This window comes from Danio aesculapii, chromosome 6, assembly GCF_903798145.1.
Source record: "Danio aesculapii chromosome 6, fDanAes4.1, whole genome shotgun sequence".
Taxonomy (NCBI): domain Eukaryota; kingdom Metazoa; phylum Chordata; class Actinopteri; order Cypriniformes; family Danionidae; genus Danio; species Danio aesculapii.
The window spans coordinates 53,271,327-53,296,119 of record NC_079440.1 but is presented as its reverse complement, the minus strand read 5'-3'; the positions used below and the strand labels follow the sequence as shown (position 1 = coordinate 53,296,119).

General features: G+C 35.9%; 2 protein-coding genes across 4 annotated transcripts in view; both read left to right on the top strand.

Moving 5' to 3' along the window:
- The first annotated feature begins 294 nt into the window (after positions 1–294).
- osgn1 (oxidative stress induced growth inhibitor 1) lies at positions 295–10,761 on the top strand. The gene is made up of 6 exons (XM_056460526.1): positions 295–435; positions 3,454–3,521; positions 4,166–4,302; positions 5,497–5,688; positions 6,421–6,512; positions 8,323–10,761. The coding sequence occupies exons 2-6, from the start codon at positions 3,464–3,466 to the stop codon at positions 9,386–9,388; spliced, it is 1,545 nt and encodes a 514-aa protein (XP_056316501.1). The 5' UTR covers positions 295–435; positions 3,454–3,463; the 3' UTR covers positions 9,389–10,761.
- A 6,745-nt stretch (positions 10,762–17,506) lies between these two features.
- Positions 17,507–24,793, top strand: part of mtss1 (MTSS I-BAR domain containing 1) — a 115,774-nt gene continuing 108,487 nt past the window's right edge. For all 3 annotated transcript variants that reach the window (XM_056460525.1, XM_056460524.1, XM_056460522.1), the window contains exon 1: positions 17,507–18,248. In XM_056460525.1, coding sequence (XP_056316500.1) covers positions 18,177–18,248 — 72 coding nt within the window. In that variant the 5' untranslated portion in view covers positions 17,507–18,176. The remainder of the gene's footprint in view (positions 18,249–24,793) is intronic.

The window sequence follows — 24,793 nt, the reverse complement described above, 5'->3', positions numbered from 1 at the left end:
TTTTCGTTAAGGGCGATGAAACGTTGAACGGTTACGATGGCAGCGACACCGGTCAAGTCGCTGCGTTCTCTGATTGGCTGATATGCAGTGATAGAAGGATTTAAGCCAATCAGCGATTAGATCATTGTCAGTGAGTGGAAAACTACAAGGCATCAAGACGCCGGTGCGTCACTCCAAGCCGCACCAATCATATCTTAAACGTCACATCTTTTCTCGATGATTGGCTCGTATGGACACACTGTGAAGGGAAAATTATAAAACCCATTAGTGCACGAGTACTGTGTGTGAGTGTGCCGCATCTCTCCTAGCAGCCACGCTGAAGCACAACGGGAGGAAACTGCGTATCTGAACTGTCGGTTTATAAAATCTTCATACCTTGTACATTCAAGGCTTTGAGGTCTTTCGTTTGACTTATTCGGAGCATTTACATTACAGGTATGTGGTTTTTACATTAAGTCGCGATGGCTTTGCTTGCTTCACGCCGGTTTTAGTTAACGTTAATGCATTATAAAACTTGACACCATTGCAATGGGGATATGATGATTGTACTCGATCTCATCTTTTGGGTAATTTTAACTCATCTTTGTTCTTTTTCCTTTAATTTGGTGTCGCGTCGTAATATGTCCGTCGGATATGGAAATTGTCTCGTAGGCATGTCTGGACAGTGGACACTCACGAACGTGCACGCGCACGCCAATAATACGCGCATCAGGGTTAACGTACACCCATTAGTCGGCTAAATTACCGGCTTTAGTGTGTAACTTAACTTTAATCTTCAGTAAATACAATCCCGTTAACCTGCAGTCTGGTGTGTCCGATTTGGCTCTTCGCGCATCATGGGGGCGGAGAGACTCGCTCAGCAGACAATGCGTCTGAGAAACGCATGTCGCCTTTTCTGGAAACTTCTGTCTAGCTCATTTTGCACAACCTGAGAGAAGATACAGACTTAAATAGTGTTTCAGTAAGTTAAAACAGGTCATATTACTCTTCGGTTGCAAGTAAATGGTATGGCTGTCATTCTGATATCAAATTTCTTAAGCATTTGAAAGTATATGATCGCAGATTAGTAATTTATGAATATGATTTCATTTGGGATGAGCAGCGGTCTCTTTAATTTAGGGGGCGTGTGAACGCGCATGATTTAATACCTTGAATGGACTTCAGATGTGTCGTGCACGCGGCTCGCTGTCACTGTGATTCTTGTCAGTGTCACTTGTTAGCTTTTTGCAAATAAACGAGAAAATAAATGACTTACAATTTACAAGTTCAATGAGAGATCAAATTAGCTAATATTTTTTACTTTCGAAAACACAACTTAGTAACTTTGAAGCCATAACATTGACAAACAGCGCGTTTACACGTTGTACACGTTTAATTCGAATGCATTGTGTGCATTACCCTTTTATGACTTGCACAAACATTTATCAGCCATAACCTCATAAACTGACCTGAATTCAGAAAGCGTCCTGCACGTAGACACGGACCCACACACGCACCCCTGGACTTCATTCAAGTTCACTGAAAGGTCTCTAAACTGCAGCTATGAGCATTACAAATGTATATTTAAGTGACATAATGACGAACAATTTCCATTTAAAGTGAGTTTGACTGACTTTTGGCATCAAAGACCGCTCTCTTTTTCTTGTAGCGTAGTTTAGTTTCTATTCAGGGTGATTCAGCTGTTTCGACCGTGGCGCGAACTCCTTTAATGGCGCTGTCACTTTAAGAGATTCTGCCCAGTCATGGTTACACTGAACTTCTCCTGTTATGTAATTACACCTCAGTTGATTCTTAAGAAGGATTGCCTGAAGCTTACAGTCTGTCTTACTGTAGTTTAGATTATATAGAGTGATGTAATAAGGGGACCGTATAGTTGGTCATTATTATCATGGAAGTGAGGGAGTGGTGGTGTGTGTTGGGAGGGGGTTTAGCTGATAACGTTTTCAACTCAACATATCGTCACCTTGTAATTATAAGGTTCTATCTGCGCTCTAAATGATTTTGAGCTAAAAAGTTTTTGCATTCCATATAGCAAACAATATGTAACAGTTCTCTTTCATACATTAACATGACAGAGACCCTAAGGGTTATCTAAATGTGAATGATCAACGTTCTCTTACAAATTGGAGTAAAAAAAACATGGTAAATGCAGATAGAACCTTCTAATTCTAAAAAGTCATTTTTCACTTGGAATTATAAGGTTCTATCTGGCAGATCATTCATTAAAGCATTACTTTTCAAGAAATGCAATCAAAAAATATATACGTTGGTGTTGTAACAATATGTTGATGCTTAAAGTAAAATTTTTGCTTTCTTTAACTTTTTTCATGTTTTAGTGCTAAATATTGTGTCCAGTGCAGATGTTAATTTTATTCTAATTAATATATTAATATTTATTACGTTTTATGCTCTATATGAATTATTGAATTATATTCTTTGAATTATATGCACCATGAATTTAAGTATTTGCCCTTCAAGGCTTGATTATTAAATTTAAAGACTTTAAAAAATAAATAAATAAATAAATAAAAACAGATGATGACCAAATGAGTTTAATAAACACTGAAAAGTGTTTCACTGACTATGTAAACAAATAAATATATTTCCCGTTTAAAATATACATTTTTAAATATTTATTTCTCTTTCAACAATGTAAAATTTAACTTTTCCTCTCAATGTTGGCTATGCGGCGGTGCAGTCGGTAGCACGATTGTCTCACAGCAAGAAGGTCACTGATTCGAGCCTTGGCTGGATCAGTTGGCATTTCTGTGTGGAGTTTGCATGTTCTCCCCGTGTTTGCGTGGGTTTCCTCCGGGTGCTCCGGTTTCCCCCACAAGTCCAAAGACATGCGGTACAGGTGAATTGGGTAAGCTAAAATTGGCCATAGTGCATGTGTGGGTATGGGTGTTTCCCAGTGATGGGTTGCAGGTGGAAGGGCATCCGCTGCGTAAAACATATGCTGGATAAGTTGGCGGTTCATTCTGCTGTGGCGACCCCAGATTAATAAAGGGACTAAGTCGAAAAGAAAATGAATGAATGAATTAATGAATCTCAATGTAAAGGAATGCTTTTAAATCAACACATTTACACATCTCAGTTTTGTGTGGTGTGGCATTAAGTCGATTTGATTTTCTTTCTGGTGTTTCCTGCTGTCAATGTAGCAGTCCAGCGAAATGAGAAAGAAAGCTGATCCTAATTGGTCTTCGTACATGCATAAAAATGCTGATTGGCTTACAGAAAGAACCTTCTAGAGTCAAGCTAGAGTTCGACTTTGTAGAGAAACCGTTTTTGTTTTTTAAATAAAAAGTCTTAATGTAAACTTATAAAAAAATATCCCATAATGTAAATAAGTTGTCATTTAATAACAATGTCATTAACTCAATTTTGACAAACATGTCATATACAACCTTATTATTCTAAGGTGATTTTGTTCTCTTTTTTTTTATGTGACAGGTTAGCCACTATGGAGCTGTACAATAAAGACACCTTTTCCGACGATATCCTGCCTGTTGTCATAGTTGGTAAGAGTTGCCATTTCAATTTGTTGTTTTAAAAGCTTTGTGTATACTTTGTGTGATGCATGACACTCTCCATCAACACTTACAACAAATAATGGGCTTCCTACATGCATGCTAAATAACTCCTGTGCTGTTTTTATTTAAAAAAAAATTCTTCCTCTCTCTCTCTCTCTCTCTCTCTCTCTCTCTCCTTATGATTTTAATGTTGTACTGCAACCAAGGAGTGAAATTAACTAACAATTACCAGGATAATTGCGCTAGGCATTAGCTAGTATAAGAGTGACAAAATGATAGCCTTGGAAATATCTCAGTTTCACAGTATCACAGTTGTGATTACTGCACTAAAATAACTTCTTTTTTTTAAAATTCATGCATAAAAAAACAAACAAACAAAAAAAACAAGCATTTTCCCTATTTAACACAATATATTTTATTTAAAGAAACATTTAACCAGGTGTCTGCTAGGCATGGGGCAATAACCGGTTTCAAGGTTTGGAGAAGTCAACAAAATGCTTAAATACAGGGAGGGGAGGGGGGAAGCAAAACCTAAAAGAAACAAAAATAAATAAAACCAGCAACAAAAGAATATCTGTGACTGTTTGGAAGATGTTATCTAGTATTCATATGCATGACTGTGTTTTTAACAGGTAATGGACCATCCGGGATTTGTCTTTCTTATTTGCTGTCGGGATACACCCCTTACCTTTCCCCTGATGGTTTCCATCCCAACCCGATTTTGCATAACAAACTGACAAAGAACCCTCATCTGTCTTTGTTTGACCAGGTAAGGCGCACAGATAATCCCCCTGCACACATTTACCACACCTTTTTTACATAACAAATTGTTATAAATGGATCACTCTATACAAAAAGCTGACTGTAGACTGTTCTACAGATTTCTGCATATTGTCAATCGCTAGGTTTCCATCCACCTATTTTTATGTGCATCTCGAAATATAGCAAAGAAAAGGCCTAATAGAAATGTCAAGATGTGCATAAAAGCCAATGGACTCTAACATTTTTAGGTTTTCTCAGCAGCTGAAGTCGTCATGGTTGGGTAAACTTAGAGTGCAGGGAACGGGAGAGTACAATAAATACTTAGCAGGAAATGGATGTTTTCAACATTTTCAGTATTGATTTGTACCGAATTCCAGTATCGTGAAAACCCAAGAACAGAGTCAAATTTTACTATTTATAGACCCTGCATTAGAAACTACTCTCATTAGCAGTATATTTATTTTATTTATTTAGTAATTTATGTAGTAATTTGATGCAAAGATAATACAATACGAAGTACGAATAAAACTTATAAAATATAAATGAGTATAGCTTTGTACATTAATGTACTTAAAAAAATAATAATAAAAAATTAACTTTTTTAATGGTTTAAGATGTGTTTTTGTGAAATGTCCATAAGAAAAAAAAAGTGCATAAACTAGTCGACAAACTTGTTGACTGGAGAGTTCTCAGAATAGTGTTTTAATGTTGCTGGCGAATCCTAGGCTTGCTGATCTGTTTTATCAGTTACCATTGAGGAAGTATTGGCATAACTCTTTTTAATGTATATTGTGTGGTTTGTGTTCTGTTTGTCTTCTGTTGCTATTGGACCTCGTGTCTGGAAATAGTTCAATGTATAGTTGTAAAAATCACATTATTCAAGAGTCATGTTATTTTATTTGAAACATTGATTTTGGGCACAATAGGACAGCATTTATGGATGAATCCGCAATAAAAATGCTCACAGTGGCTTCTTTACTGCAGCAAATTCCACTTTTTGACACTTGGCACCAGTTTATCATGAAGTGACAATTTTGCTTCCTTTAACTCACTGGAGTCAAACATTCCAGTTTTGCTTGTCAAGTCTAATTTGCATATAAGGATGGAAACGGCACAATAGTAATGACAATAATAGCAGACTCTGAGTTGCACAGCAATGTTCAAACACAGAAAAACAATTGTCTCAACATGTGCAATTTAGGATCTGGAGTACTTGTGTGAGGGTGTTGAGGGCCGCTCATCCAACCCTGTGGCTGTGCTCTTCGATGCCCTCCTACTTCCAGATGGTGACTTTGGGGTGGATTGTGCTTCTCCGCTGATATGGCGACATGAGCCCGAAAGGGCCACACCCCACCTTGTACTTGGAAAAGGACCACCTGGAGGGGCCTGGCATGTAAGTGACCACTTTTAGAATATTTCTGTCTGCTGATTTAAGTCCCTATAGTAGTCCTATTGTTTTCATTTATATGTTATTGTTCAATGCATTAAAAAGGATAAGAGTACTATGCCTGGTTTAGGGCCTTTAACCCTTTATTGGGTTGAAATACTAATTGGAAAAACCCTGAAACGTTACTGGGAGTTATTATAAGGTTTTTTTTTATGACTCTATTGTAATGTTAATTAACCATATATGGCTCTTAGACCACCTAATTGTTTTAATCTTAATTATTGTAATTTTAATGTCTTTTTTAAAAGCATAATAATTAGTCAAATAATATTATTTTAATGAGTTTAGCATATTTTTTTTTAAAATTTTGTTATTGTCATACTATTGAACCATGAGTAAGCTTTCTTTTTATTTATTAGTATCACATAATTGGAATATAATTTTCTAACATGAGAAACCCCATTCAGAGTGATGAAACTACGTGAAAACAGAAGTACGATGTTAAGATATATTACAAAATCTGACTAAATATGTTCATCAGTGTCATAATGGTCTAATGTACAAGTAGGAGCCCTGTGGGAAAAGCACTCGTGATTTTAATATTTGCGTGTCTTCAAACAACTGCAACAACGTCTTCTATTGAGTTTTTTTTTGTACCAGTTTGATCAGATGTTTCTCTTGTGCTTCCCGCTTGCTTCAGAATGTAAATTTGTTGCTTTTTATGCTTGATGCCTGCAGGCGATGGAAGGCTCAATGTTGACACTTAGTCTGGCTAACTGGATGGAGCTTCCTGGTTTGAAGCTGAAGGACTGGATGAGAGATAAACGAAGGTATGTAAAACAAAACCGAAATAATTTAAATCGATTTGGCTAACAATAGGCTCACATTTCTCTGATCCATGCCCGTTGAGGTAGTTCTCAAGATAAACATTTTAAACATTTACATATAGTAGCTTTTAATAGTTTATTTTTTACTAACAGTAGAAGTAGCCACTAATTATGTTAATTTCTCCTGTGGCTTTTAACTTTGGCTCATTTGTTCAAGCAACCCATTACTAATGCAGGTGTTTGTTTGTTTTTTTTTTTGTTTGTTTGTTTTTTGAGACTATGAGGCATATTATATACAACACATTTCTTGAAGTTACAAATGATCAAAGATATCATTCATTCAGGTTTTACTACAGGTCTTTACTAAATTTGTTCCAAACACTGGGAAGTGAGGGTCAGGGAATTATTATTATTATTATTATTTTTATTTTTTGTCCAGGTCATGTAATGTCATGAACTTTATTGATTTTAAAATGTACTTTTATTTATTAATGCACTTATTTTTTATATTATATTTCATATATATATATATATATATATATATATATATATATATATATATATATATATATATATATATATATATATATATATATATATATATATATATATATATATATATATATAATAATAATAATAATAATAATAATAATAATAATAATAATAATAATAATAATAATATTATTATTCAAATTTAAGAGTTCGCACTTGGCTATTGCTTGATGATGATGATGATGATGATGATATAATAATTACATTTATTGACAGCTTCCATCGTGTCAATGAGCATGAGGCGGTACGAGATAGTGAGGTACGAGAGGTAGTTCTCAAGAGCGCTCCCCCTGGTAAAGGAGGGAAAAGGGGCAATTTGGTGGACTGGGGATACTTCAAAAAATGAAGATAAGAGTGTAAGGCTAGGCGGTCTACTTGTAGTGAGTTTGGAGTAAAGCTGCGGTCACACTAGAGTTTGAGCTTGCGAAATTGTGTTGTGCGGTGCTGCGAAAAGGGGTGAGATTAGACATTAAAACATGGAGCAATGGCGCGTTTTTTTTTTTAAAGTTCTGTCTAGAGAGGACATGTTTTGATCCTCGATTGGTCTCATGCAGTCAAGTGATGAGATTTCGCAGGTCAAAGTTCACCCAGCTTGAACTTTGCACCGCAGCGACCTGCAAAACTTGACGCATGACCTTGCGTTTCTGGTCTGATTCATTTGTGTGCGTATGAATGGAAGTCCATGGGGAGAAAAGTCCAGTGTGACCGCAGCTTAATCCGATTGGTTTACTAATGATTACAGATGAGAGAGCCGACTATAGTGATCTAGATATAGTGAGCCAACTCTTATCCTTTTGATCAGCACGTTTTTTTTGGGTTGTGTAGTTTAATTCACAGAATTTCTACAAAGTATGTTGTATACTGTAAACTTGCAGACTTTTTTCTCATCCATCACGCATGTTTATTTTCTTCATTTAAAATATAAAAAAATCTTTACAGATTAATATTTTTTTTGCTCCTACAACTCTGTGGCTAGCCGTTTTGAAAAATAAAAAGAGATGTGTCAAAGTTAACATGTACTTGTTCTGTCAATTTATGTTTTGAGATTTTACTGCATATATCACATCCATAACGCTGGAGTTGCTCATTTCATATCGCAGCCTCTTGCAATTTTTAACTAAATGCAACATTTCAAATTGTGATTCGATTTCGATTAATCGCACAGCCCTATTTTCTGCTCAGTGCTCCTGTTTCTCCTATTGAAACTCTGCTTTTTACAGTGAGAACCTTGTCTAATGTGCATTTGTTTGTTTGTGTGTAGGAATTTACGTAATGACCGGGCTACGCCAGCTGAGATTGCGTCGTACTACCAGCACTACGTGACAAAAATGGGTCTGGAGAAGAGCTTCGCTTGTGGCACCACCGTAACTTCAGTCTCTCGAGTTTCCCTTAAATCCGGCCGTTCCATTTGGAAGATCCAAGGCCTCCAGAGAAGAGCAAATGCCGATGAGGAACATGAAGTCCCTTTCTCTGTGTACGCCGAGAACGTGGTGCTCGCAACAGGAACACATGACATTCCAGCCCGCCTTGGCATAGATGGTGAAAACCTTCCCTATGTGTGCCACAGCTTCTGGGAGCTGGAGGCTGCCATTTCTTCAGGCCGCTTGGACCGTGCTTCAGAGCCGGTTCTTATTGTCGGCGCTGGGTTAACTGCGGCAGATGCTGTTCTCGCAGCTCACCATTTAAACACACCGGTTTACCATGCCTTCAGGCGGCCGGTAAGCGATCCAGCGCTCATCTTCAACCAGCTACCCAAACTCCTCTACCCAGAGTACCACAAAGTGCATCAAATGATGAGCCAACAGCAACACAAAAATGGAGAGACTGTAGAAAATCTGTCAAACCAACTGCTCTCTTCGCCTGCAGACGGCACCAATTCTTACACCTGCTACCCAGGTTACCTCAGTTTCCCAAAGCACCGAGTGGCAGCCTTCAAACCCGATGGCAAGTGTGTGCTAGAGGGCGAAGGAGGGCAGCAGACGGTGCTCCAAGTCTCAATGGCACTCGTTTTGATTGGTGCCCATCCAAACCTATCATTCCTTCCAGAACACGGTCGCGATTTGGCATTGGACTCTGAAGAGCCAATCAGCTGTCGGCGGAATCCGATGGATGTAGATCCGTACACGTATGAGAGCATAAAGGAGGGAGGGTTGTATGCTATGGGTCCATTAGTGGGTGAAAACTTTGTGCGCTTCCTGAAAGGTGGAGCTTTGGCCATTGCTTGTGACATTGCGCGGAAGCAAAGTACAAAACGACAAAGTGCGACAGAAAACTGCATCACCAGCTTGATGAACATTCAGCTGACCAACTGCACCTTGGAAGCATGAAAAGATTTTAATTATTCTTTGTGGGACTTCCAAAGTTCACAAACTGACTTCTAAATGTGATTCTGCTCCAATGAATGGTTAAGAAACCAATCAGCAGTGGTCTGAGACCGTTTCAACATCCCTCTGCAAGTGCTAACATGCAGACTTCACATGCACTGACACAGATTTGCACTGTTAATGGCTAACTGACCCACTTTTATCCATTAATCTGTGACTATGGACACAAGGTGCTTTTAACACTTCAGGGATTTAACACTACATGGCTGCTCATTTATAACACTACTCATGTCCTCACGGCAATCGTGTTATGTAGTGCCAAATTACCATTTGCTGCGTTTTTAAATGCATCTTTTTCATGCAAGCGAAAAACACAGCTAATCTTTGCCAAGCAAATGCTGCTGTTGTATCAATGCTGGTACTAACACACTTACGGATTTCTACTTCAATGAATGTAAAAATCTTAGTGGACCTTTTAAACTTTCTGCTTTCCATACAATGCCTTTTAAGTAAACCTTGCAACTATAATAAATCTATTGGCTCTAATACAGGGGTGTCCAAACTCGGTCCTGGAGGGCCGGTGTCCTGCAGATTTTAGCTCCAACTTGCCTCAACACACCTGCACGGATGTTTCTAGAAAGCCTAGTTAGTGCTTTATTAGCTAGCCCAGGTGTGTCTGATTGGGGTTGGAACTAAACTTTGCAGGACACCGGCCCTCCAGGACCGAGCTTGGACATGCCTGCTCTAATAGATAATCGTGATAGAATTTGGAATCTTAACATTACAATTCATTTTAAGATTTGTATAGAATTAGAAAATGAATGTAGAGTAATCATAATGGAATATATATAAATAATATTTTATGCTACTGTTGCTAATACGAAGCTAAACCTCAGTGAGGCCAGGCTGCACTTACAAAACTGACCACAAGAGGGCCTTTGCACATAGTGACTGAACCCAGCAACATTGCATCAGATATATCCTTCATGGCATTATTTGAATGAATAATTCATCCTACATAAGCTTATTAACGATGGGGTTATTATCTGGATGGGCCAAATGTAACTTTGCCTATGAGATTGTGGCCTCAATGACCCTTTTATGTCATAAATGAACTACTTTTTTATAAAACAAAATGTTGGAAGAATTTTCATTCATATCAGAAGCATATCTGGTTCCTTTAAGAAGGTGATTCCAGATTAAGCTTTGAGACTAATTCCACTGTATTGTTTGCCTATAAGTTATGATCACTGGCAGCTCTGATTAAACATGTTAGTAGAATGGTTTGTACCTTTTTCAAAGCAAACATGTAATGTACAGTTTGTCTACACCATTTCAGTCAAACTTTATTTAAAGAATAAAAACATGAAAACCTGTTATTGTGTATTTTGTGTCTTCACAGTTGCTGTTTTTACTGTGCGGTTTTAATTATGCACACAAATAGGGTCAAAGTGACACATTAGAGTGTGGACTTCAATAACTTTTGTAATCCTTGATCATTAAACATCTCTTTTGATGTAGAGAATAGTACAAATGTGACATTTTAATATATTTAATATTTTATAATCATAACATAGGTAAAACCTTTGTGTATTGTTATTGTATATCTATCAAATGTTAGATTACTTCTCTCAGTAGGGTCTCCAAGTGATTTCTAAATATCAAATACATTTTATTAAACTGTTAGTAGTATCATATTTTACTCATATCCTACAAAAAATATGTAAAAAAAAAAAAAAAACAGCCTTTCAATTTTTTTCCATTGAATTGTGACCCCCCCCCCCCCCCCCCTCCAGAGAGATTTCATTAGAATCAGATTAGCAAGACAGCAATAGAGTTAGTTGAAGCAGATAATTTTTTTTTAAGTGCTTTTTTTTTAAGCTTTCTGACACCTTTTCGGCACTCCCATACATACAAATTTATAAAATAACACATTATAAATAAACACAGATCACAACTGAATGTGGAGGATGATCTCTGAGTGACGGTCTCTAAAATTAAACCAAAAAATGTAGGCTACTTGTGTTCCAAACATTGAGCCATTCCCCCCGATTAGTTCTTATGTTGAAATTAAACAAATTGATAAATTAGGAATACCATATAAATATATATGGATTTTTTTTCGTGCTGTCAATATGCTTGTGTTTATAAAGACCTATTGGTATATTTAACATTAGTATATTTATAACCACCTCTGAGGATAATGGGGGTCCCTGACATTGTTATTTTTGGGATCATGGGCTGAAAAGTTTGGGAATCCCTGACTTATCCAATGTTTTAATGGGTGTTGTCAAAGAATGATTTTGGCCAGAAAAAAAATATGAAGTGCTGTAAATAGGCAGTATACATACAGTAGACCTACTTTTAGTATGCTAGTACTTTATCTCAAAGATAGCTGGGAACTTTGTCTGATATCGCTATTTTTTTCTTAAGTAGATTAAGTAATTATTTTTAGGGATAGTTCAGGCAAAAGTGAAAATTTACTCACCCTCAAGTGTAAACAAATCTTTATGGGTTTCTTCTGCTGAATAAGAAATAGATTTAGAGTGTGTTGGAAACTGGTTGCCACTGACATCCATAATAGGAAAAGAAAAGTGAAGAGAGAGTAAATGTTGACAATTTTCACTTTAGGTGAACTGTCCCTTTAAGAGACTGTTAAAAATTGCACGCTCAAATGTATGTATGAATGACATTCAGACGTACTGCATTCTCCATGTTGTTACTGTCACATGACCCTGCTTTACCGCCATTCACAAATTCTCTCTCAAGGCCTGGTCTTTGCACACTGAGGCCTCGTGAGAATGTCACCTCTAAAATCTCATTGGTAATAGGTTTTGACTTTTCATTCATAATTGTTATGAATTCGTATATATTCAATTCAGCTCAATAATATCGAAGTGTGATATTACTTACGCAGCACGTCTTCTATACAAACATTACTGAACTACCGAACTTTCACCACTAGATGGCACCAAAGTCATACTACAGTTAAACAGCGTTTGCCGTATTAATGCAGGCTTGGACCCTATCCTAAAAACTTAAAATTGTATAACCTTTTATATAGATATGAACTGATATTAATTCATTCATTTTCTTTTCGGCTTAGTCCCTTATTTAATCTGGGGGCGCCACAGCAGAATGAACCGCCAACTTATCCAGCATATGTTTTTACACAGCGGATGCCCTTCCTGCCGCAACCCATCACTGGGAAACATTCATACACACTCATTCACATACACTATGGCCAATTTTAGCATACCCAATTCACCTGTACCACATGTCTTGAGGAAATCCACGCGAACACGGGGAGAACATGCAAACTCCGCACAGAAATGCCAACTGACCCAGCCGAGGCTTGAACCAGCAACCTTCTTGCTGTGAGGCGAACGTGCTACCCACTGCGCCACCGCGTCGCTCTGAACTGATATTAACATTCAAAATTATAACAAAGTCATAATTAGGTACAAAGAAGGGACAAAAATGTCTGTAAAATCATAATAAAAGTATCATATTTTTATGTTTTCCATCAGTCTTGATGATTACCACTGAAACGTCATTAATTGTATAAATTTTAACCCTTTAAATGACTTGTTTTTTATAACGGAACAATTACATATATAAGCAAATTTTATTTATTTAATTATTGCCGTCTTGGATATGGGGCGTCACGGTAGCTCAGTGGTTAGCACTGTTGCACAGCAAGAAGGTCGCTGGTTTGAGTCCCAGCTGGGTCAGTTGGCATTTTTGTGTGGAGTTTGCATGCTCTCCCCATGTTGGCGTGGGTTTTCTCCGGGAGCTCCGGTTTCCCCCACAGTCCAAAGACATGTGGTATAGGTGAATTGGGTGAGCTAAATTGTCCATAGTGTGTGTGTGTGCACATGTGAGAGTATATTGGTGTTTCCCAGTTAAGGGCATCTGCTGGGTAAAACATTAGCTGGATAAGTTGGCGGTTCATTCCGCTGTGGTAACCCCTGATATAAAGGGTCTAAGAATAAAATGACTAAGCCGAAGGAAAATGAATGAATGAATGCAGTCTAGGATTAATTATAAATATTATTTTTGAGCAGTGTCATTACTAAAAACTCACAGTAAAACAGATTTATCATTATATATGAAGAGTTCAGATGCAAAAAAACACCAATATTCTATCAAAAATTTGTTATTGTTGAGTTATTTCACTTTAAAGACCATGAATAAGACTTATTCTTTGTCCTAAAAGTGACATTGCTATAGATAATCTGATAAAAGCCTGATAAAAATGCTCATTTTAGAAGAAATTATCTGACAACATTTAAAGTTTTTTTTATGCCGGCAGCTAGCTCTCTGTAACATGGTCGCCCACTGAAGCTAAGCAGGGCTGCGCCGGTCAGTACCTGGATGGGACACTACATGGGAAAGCTAGGTTGCTGCCGGAAGTGGTGTTAGTGAGGCCAGCAGGGGGTGCTCAAACTGCAGTCAGTGTGGGTCCTAATGCCCCAGTATAGTGAATGGGACTCTATACTGCTCAGTGAGGTCCTGACTCTGTTGTTGTTAAAAAAATCCCAGGATGTGTTTCGAAAAAGAGTAGGGGTATCCTGGTCAAATTTGCTCACTGGCCTCTGTCCATTATGACCTAACCATCCCCTTATAATAATTGACTTCATCACTCTGTTTCCTCTCCACCAATCAGCTGGTGTGTGGTATGCGGTCTTGCGCAAAATGGCTGCCGTCACGTCATCCAGGTGGATGCTGTACACTGGTGGTGGATGAGGAGATTCCTCCAATATGTAAAGTGATTTGAATGTCCAGAAAAGCGCTATATAAATGTAAGGAGTTATTATTATTATATATATACACATACCAAAACTAATTGTTATTATTTGCTCCCACATACCAAACCTGAAACAAAATGGCTAAATAAATAAAGAAAATACTCTTTGCATAATAATGTAACAAACAAATAATGCAAGACTTGTTTTTGCCTCTCTGGGATGTATTATTGTGGTTTTAATGGATTGTAATGGGTTACATTTTTGTCCTGAAGGTCCTGGGAGGAGCTTTTTTTGTATCTATAATGTAAAATAGATTCATGAAAGGAAATTGTGACAAAATATTAACATTTTAATAGAATTTAGGCAAAATCTATACTGTTTGCATTAACCAAAATAATACAATAAAAAACTATGAAGATATAATTCATTCATTTTCTTTTCAGCTTAGTCACTTTATTAATCAGAGGTCACCACAGTGCAATGAACCACCAACTTATCCAGCATATGTTTTACACCGCAGATGCCCTTCCTGCCACAACCCAACATTGGAAAACACCCATACACTCTTGCATTCACACACATACACTATGGCCAATTTAGCTTTTTTAATTCACGTATGTCGTTGGACTGTGGGAGAAACCAGAGCACCCGGAGGAAACCCACGCCAACACGGGGAAAACATGCAAAACTCCACACAGAAATGCAACTGACCCAGCCAGGGCTTGAACCAGTGACCTTCTTGCTGTGAGGCGATCATGCTACCCACCATGCCTTAAAGACACACTAATAAAACTATATGGAAATAATTTTTTAAAAGACAAAAATGTTTATTGCATATGCAGAAGGGTTACACTTGGTCTTAGAACACTGCTTACATGCTCAGTCTATTGACTTTGTGAGTGTAGCTGCTGGTGTTGTGAGTGGGCACATAAAGCCCAGCACAGCCTGCTAAAGAAGGTGACCTCTCTTCCCTCAGACAGACAGACAGGTGGCCACTAGAGGACGTGATGCTGAATTGATCATGTCTGTGTTGCTATGAGACGGCTCAGATGAGAGGTGGGCTCATTTTGTAATGTCAGGTAACAGCACAAGGCTGGCCAAGATTACAATGATGCTGACTCATAGATGAACCAGCGGCTCTCTTGTGTGTAGACAAATATAACAGTAGTTATATGTAGTCATGCCGTCTATTCATCTTTATAAAAGGTCAAGAAGGAGTGGGCATATTAATCCATCAAACTGATAATAATATAAACGGATCATTTTCCTTCATTGGAAATAAAAAGGCTAAAATGCTTATATATGTGTTTGAGTCAAATATAAACTATACAGATGACATTTCTTCTAAATAAATAAATAAATAAATAAACAATGTCACTTGGTGCATGAAATGATGAACAACAACAAAATAAAACATATAAGGGAGGATAACCTTTTCATGAATAACCTAATTTTTATTACAATTTTAAAATATTAATATAAAAATGTATATTATTTAAAATAGTGTAATATTAATTGATATTATTTATAAAAATAATTAATTAATAATTAATATTTTGGCCAATTATTTAAAAATGAGTTTAATTTAAACAGAACTACATTCAACATTTTTATGTACAGCTAAAGTCAGAATTATTAGCCCCCCTGTTTATTCCCCCCCCCCAATTTCTGTTTAACAGAGAGAAGATTTCTTTAACACATTTCTAAACATAATAGTTTTAATAACTCATCTCTAATAACTGATTTATTTTATCTTTGTCATGATGTCAGTAAATATCATAATTTTTACTAGATATTTTTCAAGACACTTCTATACAGCTTAAAGTGACATTTAAAGGCTTAACTAGGTTAATTAGGTTAACAAGGCAGGTTAGGGCAATTAGGAAAGTTAATAAGACTTTCTATAATAATTCTGACTTCAACTGTATATAACTCAACACAAAAAGATGTACATATACATATTGGGGCAATAGGGCAATGCTGCAAGCATTCCCTAATATTTTACTCCAACTTTTATTCATGATATTAAAATACAGAGATATATTTTTTTAATCAGTTTACAGTTAACATGCTGGCAGCCAGCCTATTAAAATGGATGGTCATTTTTCCTCAAAAAGTGGACCTTACAGCAGTCATTAGCCTCATTTACTATTAAATTATGAGGTTTAAATACTGCATTTTAGTGTCCGTTTCAGCACTATTTTTAGCTTGTCGGATTGGTTATCAATACCACACTTTTTGATGCAACAAAAATATTTCTTACATTTACATTTACATACTTACATTTCTTACATTTCTTACATCTTACATTTCTTACAAAGTGCCCACCATACTATTTTATGTTTACAAACAATTGTGTTTATTTTCAAATGTACATTATGTTATTGCAGTTTTATAAATAATGTAATGAGATTATAATTTTAAATTTAAAATATTTAACAAAGAAATATGAAAATATACATGTTTTTTAAATGCTGATTTATTATCATTCATCATTTAAAGCAATTAGGAATCTGTTAAAACTGTTTTAAATTAAAAACTGTAGACTATAAGCAAATAACAAACTAGCCAGCTCATTTCCTCAGTCAGAATATGTCCATTTTAATAATAATTTATAATTAAATGTGTCTTAAAGCCTTCTTTTATCTGTTATTTTCACAATATATGATGGCATACTGTCAAAAATGGGACAAATGGGCTCATATAGGGGCCAAAATCTGGACTTTGTGAGTAGGGGGTGGGTCTTTTGAGCCAGAAAATACATATACAGTTGAAGTCAGAATTATCAGCCACCTTTTGATTTTTTTTCTTTTTTAAATATTTCTCAAATTATGTTTAACTGAGCAAGGGAATTTTCACAGTATGTCTGATAATATTTAATAATAAAGTCTTATTTGTTTTATTTTGGCTAGAATAAAAGCAGTTTTTTATAAAAAAAAAAACATTTTAAGGTCAAAATTATTAGCTCCTTTAAGCTATATTTTTTCGATAGTCTACAGAACTATAGTTATACAATAACTTGCCTAATTACCCTAACCTGCCTAGTTAACCTAATTAACCTAGTTAAGCCTTTAAATGTAACTTTAAGCTGAATAGAAGTGTCTTTAAAAGATCTAGTAGAATATTATTTAGTCATCATGGTAAAGATAAAATACATCAATTATTAGAAATTACTTATTAAAACTACTTTCAAAACTACTTTCATTAAAACTTTTCTCTGTGTAAAACAGAAATTGGTGGAAAAAACAGGGGGGCTAATAATTCTGACTTCAACTGTATCTGTGAATGGCAAAAGTGGCATAGACGAAAAGGCACGAAGATTTCCGTAGTGCTGATGCTCCGCCCCTTTTTGAGTTCGTCCGCCAGCCGATCCACACAAACGAGCGCGAGGGAGAGAGAGCCAGCGGTGAATAATGTTTACCACTCACTCACTCTGTGGAATCTATCAGGAGTCGAAAGTTTAGTCAGTTTTGGCCGCATTCATTTCACCAGAAAGTGTCGTTCAAACTGCAACCGTTTAAAATCATCACAAATAAGGATATATCAGCGGCTGGATCGACTGAATGAAACCATGAGGAATAAAAAACACGGCGGTTGTCGCGACCTAAACTAACGTGACTATCGATCTAACAGAGCCAAGCTTTTGAAAACGCCGAGCCAGGTACTTCGACTTTTCAACGGTCGCCTTTTTTTCTGCGGGTTTACCTGCGCTTACGTGGCACTTTCTTTTGACCTGGAGATTTATTATCAAAAATCACGTTTTTAGTTATTTTTTATCATCTTTTATCGTGGCGATGCGAGGTATTTTCAGAGGTTTAGTAAGTTGCGTGGCCGGGACTAGTTTGCTTGCGCCGGGCAGCCAATCAGCGGAATAACACTCACTGTTTTTGCATTAATTTATCACATTTTGCCTTATTCGCGCGATAACCTTCAAAAACAGATTGCTACCGCGCCCTTCAGATATTGACAGCCGGTTTCGAGGTGAGCTTTCGTAGGCAGGAGAAGTGTCAGCGCTGCGCGTGTGTTTTTGGGCTGGTAAAATGGATGCGGGAATGGAGAAGGAGTGCAGCGCTTTGGGAGGGCTCTTCCAAATCATCATGAACGACATGAAGGTGAGTCCCTCTCAAATTAAAACACACTCGACGCTTTGATTTTCCCCTATCATCATGGGTGGGTTTTAAGTCAGCCTGCATAAGGGCCCAGAATAAGTTATTTTCCAGCTGTTTTGGAGGGTTGGCAACAGTTCTGTGGTTGGTTGGCCGGCTGCTGATAGATGTGACTCCAGCCGCCGCTTTAAATCACTATTTACATTTGTGTAGCAGAATATCTGGGATATATTAGTGTATGTTACAGTCTATATGTTTATAATACATGCAATACGGTTAAAATATGAGGTTATCGCAGCTTTTATTTTTAATGCTAAATGGGATTACTGTCACATTATTACGTTAAATAAAGTGCAATGGTTTTGACATGTCATTGCCATGCACCATGGTATATTGAAACAGATAACTTGCAGAAATATGGACTATGGTATCATGTTTTGGTTTCATGTACCATGCAGATCAGTTGATTCCCTTTTCCATGCTACTTTGACATGTCTCATTATTTCAATATCTGCATGACACAATGTTCTATTATAATAGAACCATCATGAACAACAAAATACACTGTTGCTGTAATGTCATCAGTACCATAGCAATACCATAATGTTTAAGTAGTACATCTAGGTATGTTATTTAAAAAAGAGACTATTTTGTGCCTAAAAGAACATCAAAATATGCCTGTCTAAATATGTAATATTATAATAAATATATATTAATATAGTAATCATTCAATACCATATACATATAAGTAAAGGGACAACAGCTGTCACTAGACCGGTGCACTTTTGTATTTAAAGAGTATACAGTTTAAGTCATAATTATTAGCCCCTCCTGTTTATTCCCCTCCCCCCACCAATTTCTGTTTAATGGAAAGATTTTTTTCAAGACATTTCTAAACATAATATTTTTAATAACTCATTTCTAATAACTGATTTATTTTATCTTTGTCATGATGACTGTAAATAATATTTGATTAGATATTTTTCAAGACACTTCTATACAGCTTAAAGTGACATTTAAAGGCTTAACTAGGTTAATTAGGTTAACTAGGCAGGTTAGGGTAATTAGGCAGGTTATTGTATAATGATGGTTTGTTCTGTAGACTATCGAAAAAAATATAGCTTAAAGGGGCTAATAATATTGACCCTTAAAATGTAAAAAAAAAAAAAAACTTAAAAACTGCTTTTATTCTAGCCGAAATAAAATAAGACTTTTTCCAGAAGAAAAAATATTATCAGACATACTGTGAAATTTCCTTGCTCTGTTAAACATAATTTGGGAAATATTTAAAAAAATAATAATTCAAATGGGGTTAATAATTCTGACTTCAACTGTATATTAATACCTAAACGATCCATATTTACTTAAAGTTCTATATTAGTGCCTAAAGGGTCTAAATTGCACCTTAAAGGTACTTATGTTGTACATAAAAGTACAAATATGTACCTTTTGAAAGAGTACCACCTCAGTGACTGTTTCTGAGTGTGGCATATATCAGGCTATTACCTGCCCTTGTTGACTATCAATCAGTCTGTAAAGTGTGGCAGCTGAGCTTGTCATTTGTCAGAAGTTCTAGTTAACAGTCTTGTCCTGTGTTGGAGACCCTGTAATTGGTGTAGCTTCAACTTCAATGGGATGTTGGCATTTTAGATGGTCTGTTTGTGTATGAGGAACATTGCTGTCATCTTTGAACTACAATTTTTATGTATTTTGGTGTTTACGGAGACCAGTTGTTCATCGTAATGACTCTGACTAATTGTTGGCTTATTTGAATTTGTTGTAATGCTGTGTGTGCGCGTGTGTGAGTGTCCACAGGTGAGCAGGAAGGTTTTAACATGTGTCACATCCTGTTGTAAGCGTTGCTCAGTGTGTGACTCAGGCTTTATTCATTATATTAAAATATAGAGAGATTAAAGCTCAATTTACTATGGTACAGTCAGAATGCAAGCATACAGGTTGAAGACCTTTTTTTATGTGTGGTGTTGTTTGTATGCACAGCTTCCAAAAGTGTTTATGTATGTGTTGTTGTGTGTTGTTGTTTGTATGCACAGCTTCCAAAAGTGTTAATGTATGTGTTGTTGTTGTTTGTATGCACAGCTTCCAAAAGTAATGTATGTGTTGTTGTTGTGTGTTGTTGTTTGTAAAAGTGTTTATGATAACATGTAATATTTTGCCTTTTTTGCATGTTATGCATTTAAAGGCATAGTTCATCTACAAATTGAAAGTCAAGTAACCACATTTAGTCAAAAAACAGTCAAAAAACACATATTGGCCAGAAAAAATCAGAATCGTGATCTTTTTTTTTTTTTTTTTGCTTAAAAATAAAGATCATGATTGTTTCAAAATTCTGTAGATGTAAAATAAAGGTTAATTTGAGTAGGCTATTATTATTGTTATTACTCAAACATATGGTAAAACAACAATAATAATATTGCTAAATCTTTTATAGACTTGGAATGGTGGATTTGAACAGACTTTAAATTTGTCCTGGTCGGTAATGCACAGTAAGAGATTACATCAGAATACAACTATTCATATTTCTGAAGTTGAATTATTTTCGACATGTGCTTGCAATCTGTCAATGACAATATTATTAGATCTTTTTGTTCACTGATAAAATGAGACATTTGTCATAATCAGATTCCCGCTTGCATTATATTCATCGTTATATAGGCTAGAGTAGTTCTACTGACCCTGTTAAACATTTATTCTTATGCACAACACTCTGTGTTCCCTATGAAAAAAATGACTATACAACAACTAATGTAAACCTCATTTGTGGGCACGTGCACGCATCCTCTCCATAGTAAACAGTGTGTCAGCTCATGTGATTTCACGGCCATAAATACGTCATTACATGAAGACAGAAATGACATTTTTGGGTGAATTATACATTATAAATACAGTATGTGACTCTTTCAACTCCATTTGAAGGTGTCCACGTTACTGAGCAACATATATAAAACAATGTAAAGGCTTGTGAATCTATATATGCTTTTCTCCTGAACTTGAAAATAGGACTGCATGATATTGAAAAAATCTAACATTGCGATATTTTGTTATTTTGCGATATGAGTACAATTTCAACAGATGACTTGAATATCTCTTTTTGGAAAGAATTGATCACTTTAGATTGATTAGGATGATTCTGGTGAGAACATCTGCATATAATGTAATAAACACTCTATAAATGAGCAATTAATTCCATGCAAATGTCAACCTTGCTATGAAAATAAAAAAAGTTTTTACCAAAATAGCGAAACCCTTTCTAGGTTTTTTGTGTAAGCTTGTATTTTACAGTACTGTAAAAATACTCAAAATGTTTCTGTCAGTGTTTTTAAACAATTATATTTGATTTACCAAAGTCCCACAAGTGGCAATTTCATATCTGCCACATCTATAACGGAGAGATGTCACATCCATAACCAAGCTTTTTTCCTCCTAAATGCAACAATGAAAAAAAATACAATAATTTTTGTTCTATAGAGAGCCAACTCTTATCCTTTTGATTAGCATTGTTTCTTTTGGGTTGTGCAGTTTAATTCACAAAATTTCTACAAAGTATTCTATATACTGTAAACTGTAAACTTTACAAATTGATATTTTTCTGATCCCATAACTCAGTGGTTAGTTGTTTTGTAAAATATAAACATGTTTCAAAATAATGTTAACATATAGTTTCTCAGTAAATGTATGAGTTTTTACTGCATATATCACATCCATAATGCTAGAATTGCTCAAATACAATAAAGAAATGGACACTATTGAAACAAATAGTGTTTTGCCGTTTGCTGTCTAAGACTATTCAGGTACAGTAATTGAATAATAAAAATAATACACTCAAATGAATCATTATTAAAGTTACAAGCAGAACAATTTCTTATGCCTGAATGTTTTAAAAGTCGTTATACAGTCACAGGCCTCAAAAACATATGCAAATGATGAATTATAATACAAAATGAACATTGTATATCCTGCAATGTGACTTCTGAATGATCACATTCAATGCTGAAACGATATATGTTGTGCAGCCCTACTTAAAAAATGTAATTGGTTGAACTGTGGCTATGCTGCGATCGTATTGAGGGTCGATTCGAGACCATAATCTTTTTTCGATTAGTTGTGCAGCCCTACATGGAAGTTCTTAAAAGTGGTATAGTTCTGATGCATCAATTTACCTTTCAGATTTTTTTGCATTGCTGTGGCTGTTTGGATTAAACATAAAAATACTATTATAAATAATATTTACTTTCCAAACAGGCTAGTTGTTTTAATTTCATAAGATTTGGATGGATATTAATTGTGTGTCTATATATTTGTTTATTTATTTATTTGACTCTCAAAGTGCCTTAAGCTATTGGCTTGCTTTTTATGAATCACCAAAGATCACTACTTCAGCTAAAAATGGTCTTTAATGTTCTACTAACGAATAAGGTCACCTACATTTAAGATGGCCTGAGGGTGAGTAAATTAACAGCAAATTGTCATTTTGGGGTGAATGGCTCCTTTAATGCTTCCCCTTTATAATGATTATCTGTCAAGAAAATGAATTTAAGGGAATTTCCATGTTTTGTTTGTGCACATTTGAGATATACTCAGAATTGCAGAAGCGAATGAATGGAACCACAGTTTTTTGGCAGGGTCCAGCTATCCAATTTGTATGCGTGCTGTTAATGTGGAAATAGGCCACTTGACTCACAGGAAGGGGGAAGTGTGCAGGATATCCCCATGATTCTCTGTGTGTGCTCATGTGAAATTGTGTGCATGTAAAGTTATTATGATTCAGAGAAAAACAGCTGCAGGGCATGGGCTACATTTTTGACCTGCAAGTACCCAATAAATAGTTCTAACCTTTGTGTGCACTGATGGCCAAGTGCGCACAGCAGAGAAGCCAAGTCAAAATGTTGAGGTTTAGTTCACTCAAAACCCACCCTCAGAACTTTAAATTGACAGACTCTTAAAGATCTCATTTCTGAAGGGGATGTGTCGTTAGTTCTTCATTTTAATAGTCATCCAAGTATTCAATGTAAACTCTGAATCAAATAATACAAAATGCATAGTTAGGCTGCGCGATACTGGAAACATATGAGATATTGTTGTTGAGTGTGTTGATTAGAGATATTTCTTACAACGTAACATTTCCCTAAAAAAGCTATTTTATATTAGCATTTTAAATCATTTATTTATTTAATGATATTAAAACAAACAGGTAAAATATATTGTTTTGAAATAATTATTCTAATTCAGACTAAACAACTGTCAAGGTGCAAACTTTAAGCCATTAAAACACTATGAAATGAGTGAAAACCTCATTTTGTCATTTTGTCTTGACTCCCGCCATTAGTGTTTAATGTTAGCTCTGTTCACGTTTGGGAAGCTCCAGCCAATAGCAGAACAGCAACTACTGAGGAGACGGGGATAATGATAATGAAGCCCCATCTGGTTAGTCAAATTTAGATTAAAAACCAGTGCATAAAATAAATGTAATTTAGTGTTATGTATATTGCATATACTATTATCAGGATAACAATTATTTTGCAATGTATTGTGCAGCCCTAGTCCATAGCTTATATGCTATTAGCTACTTAAAATAGCTGATAAGCTGCTCTTCCCAGATCCAGATGTTAGTTATACAGTCACAAGTGTTCACTAGTTTATTCGTACAAATTAAGTACATGATTTTGAATGGATCAAATGTTTGTATGCACACTATCCTCATACATTTACTCCCAGTGTTTTACCTAAGGTTTGAGTGCATATGATATGTGAACAACCCGAATAGCTTTACTTTGAGCTAGATTTCCTAGAGCGAGAATGACGTTGACTGAAACTTTCTGTCGTACACCACGCCAACCAAAAGGGTACCATTGGTTCCCTTTTGGCAGTGGAAACGCAAGTCTGATAACGACCCGTACCGTACTGTACCAGTCAGTGGAAACGGGACGTAATGCATGTAAAGTACCTTACTAGCTTCTGCTTGCTTTTACTGACAGCTTTCAATTGAATATAGTCAAAGAAAAAGGTCATGATTGAAAACAAGGTTTAGGTGCCAAGGTTAAAGTTTATTTTAAATTGTTTGATACTGTTCTAACACATTATTGTATGGTTTTCTGAAATAATAAACTTATCAAATACATGAATGTTTTATGTGTGCTTGTATAGATTAGTAATGAGCGGTGTGAGCTTCTTGGACCTCTATGGATGTTTTTGTTGCTAAGCTTGACATTTATGGATTGAAGCAAGTGTTTTCTGGAATGTGCGTTACTTAACTTTTCCCTTCACACCATTGAAAAATGTGTTTTTCTTTTTGGAGCTCAGAGCAGTCTGTTTCTCAGTGACATCAAGCGTTAGAGCTCCTCTGCTTCAACAGAACAAGTTTGTTTTCTCAGGATATTTTCATTCTTTTGTTTACCATAACAATGATATGGTCTGTTAGGAATGACTTGTCCAAAGTAATACATCATGCAAAAATGATAATTCTGTTATTATTTACGCTAGGGCTGCACGATTAATCAAAAAAAGATCACAATCTCGATTCGACCCTACACAAT

Excerpts from the sequence above, each read along its gene's own strand:
- osgn1 (XM_056460526.1), top strand. The coding sequence starts at position 3,464 with ATGGAGCTGTACAATAAAGACACCTTTTCCGACGATATCCTGCCTGTT. Across the intron at positions 3,522-4,165 it reads CCTGCCTGTTGTCATAGTTG|GTAATGGACCATCCGGGATT; the intron begins GTAAGAGTTGCC and ends TGTTTTTAACAG. Across the intron at positions 6,513-8,322 it reads TGGATGAGAGATAAACGAAG|GAATTTACGTAATGACCGGG; the intron begins GTATGTAAAACA and ends GTTTGTGTGTAG.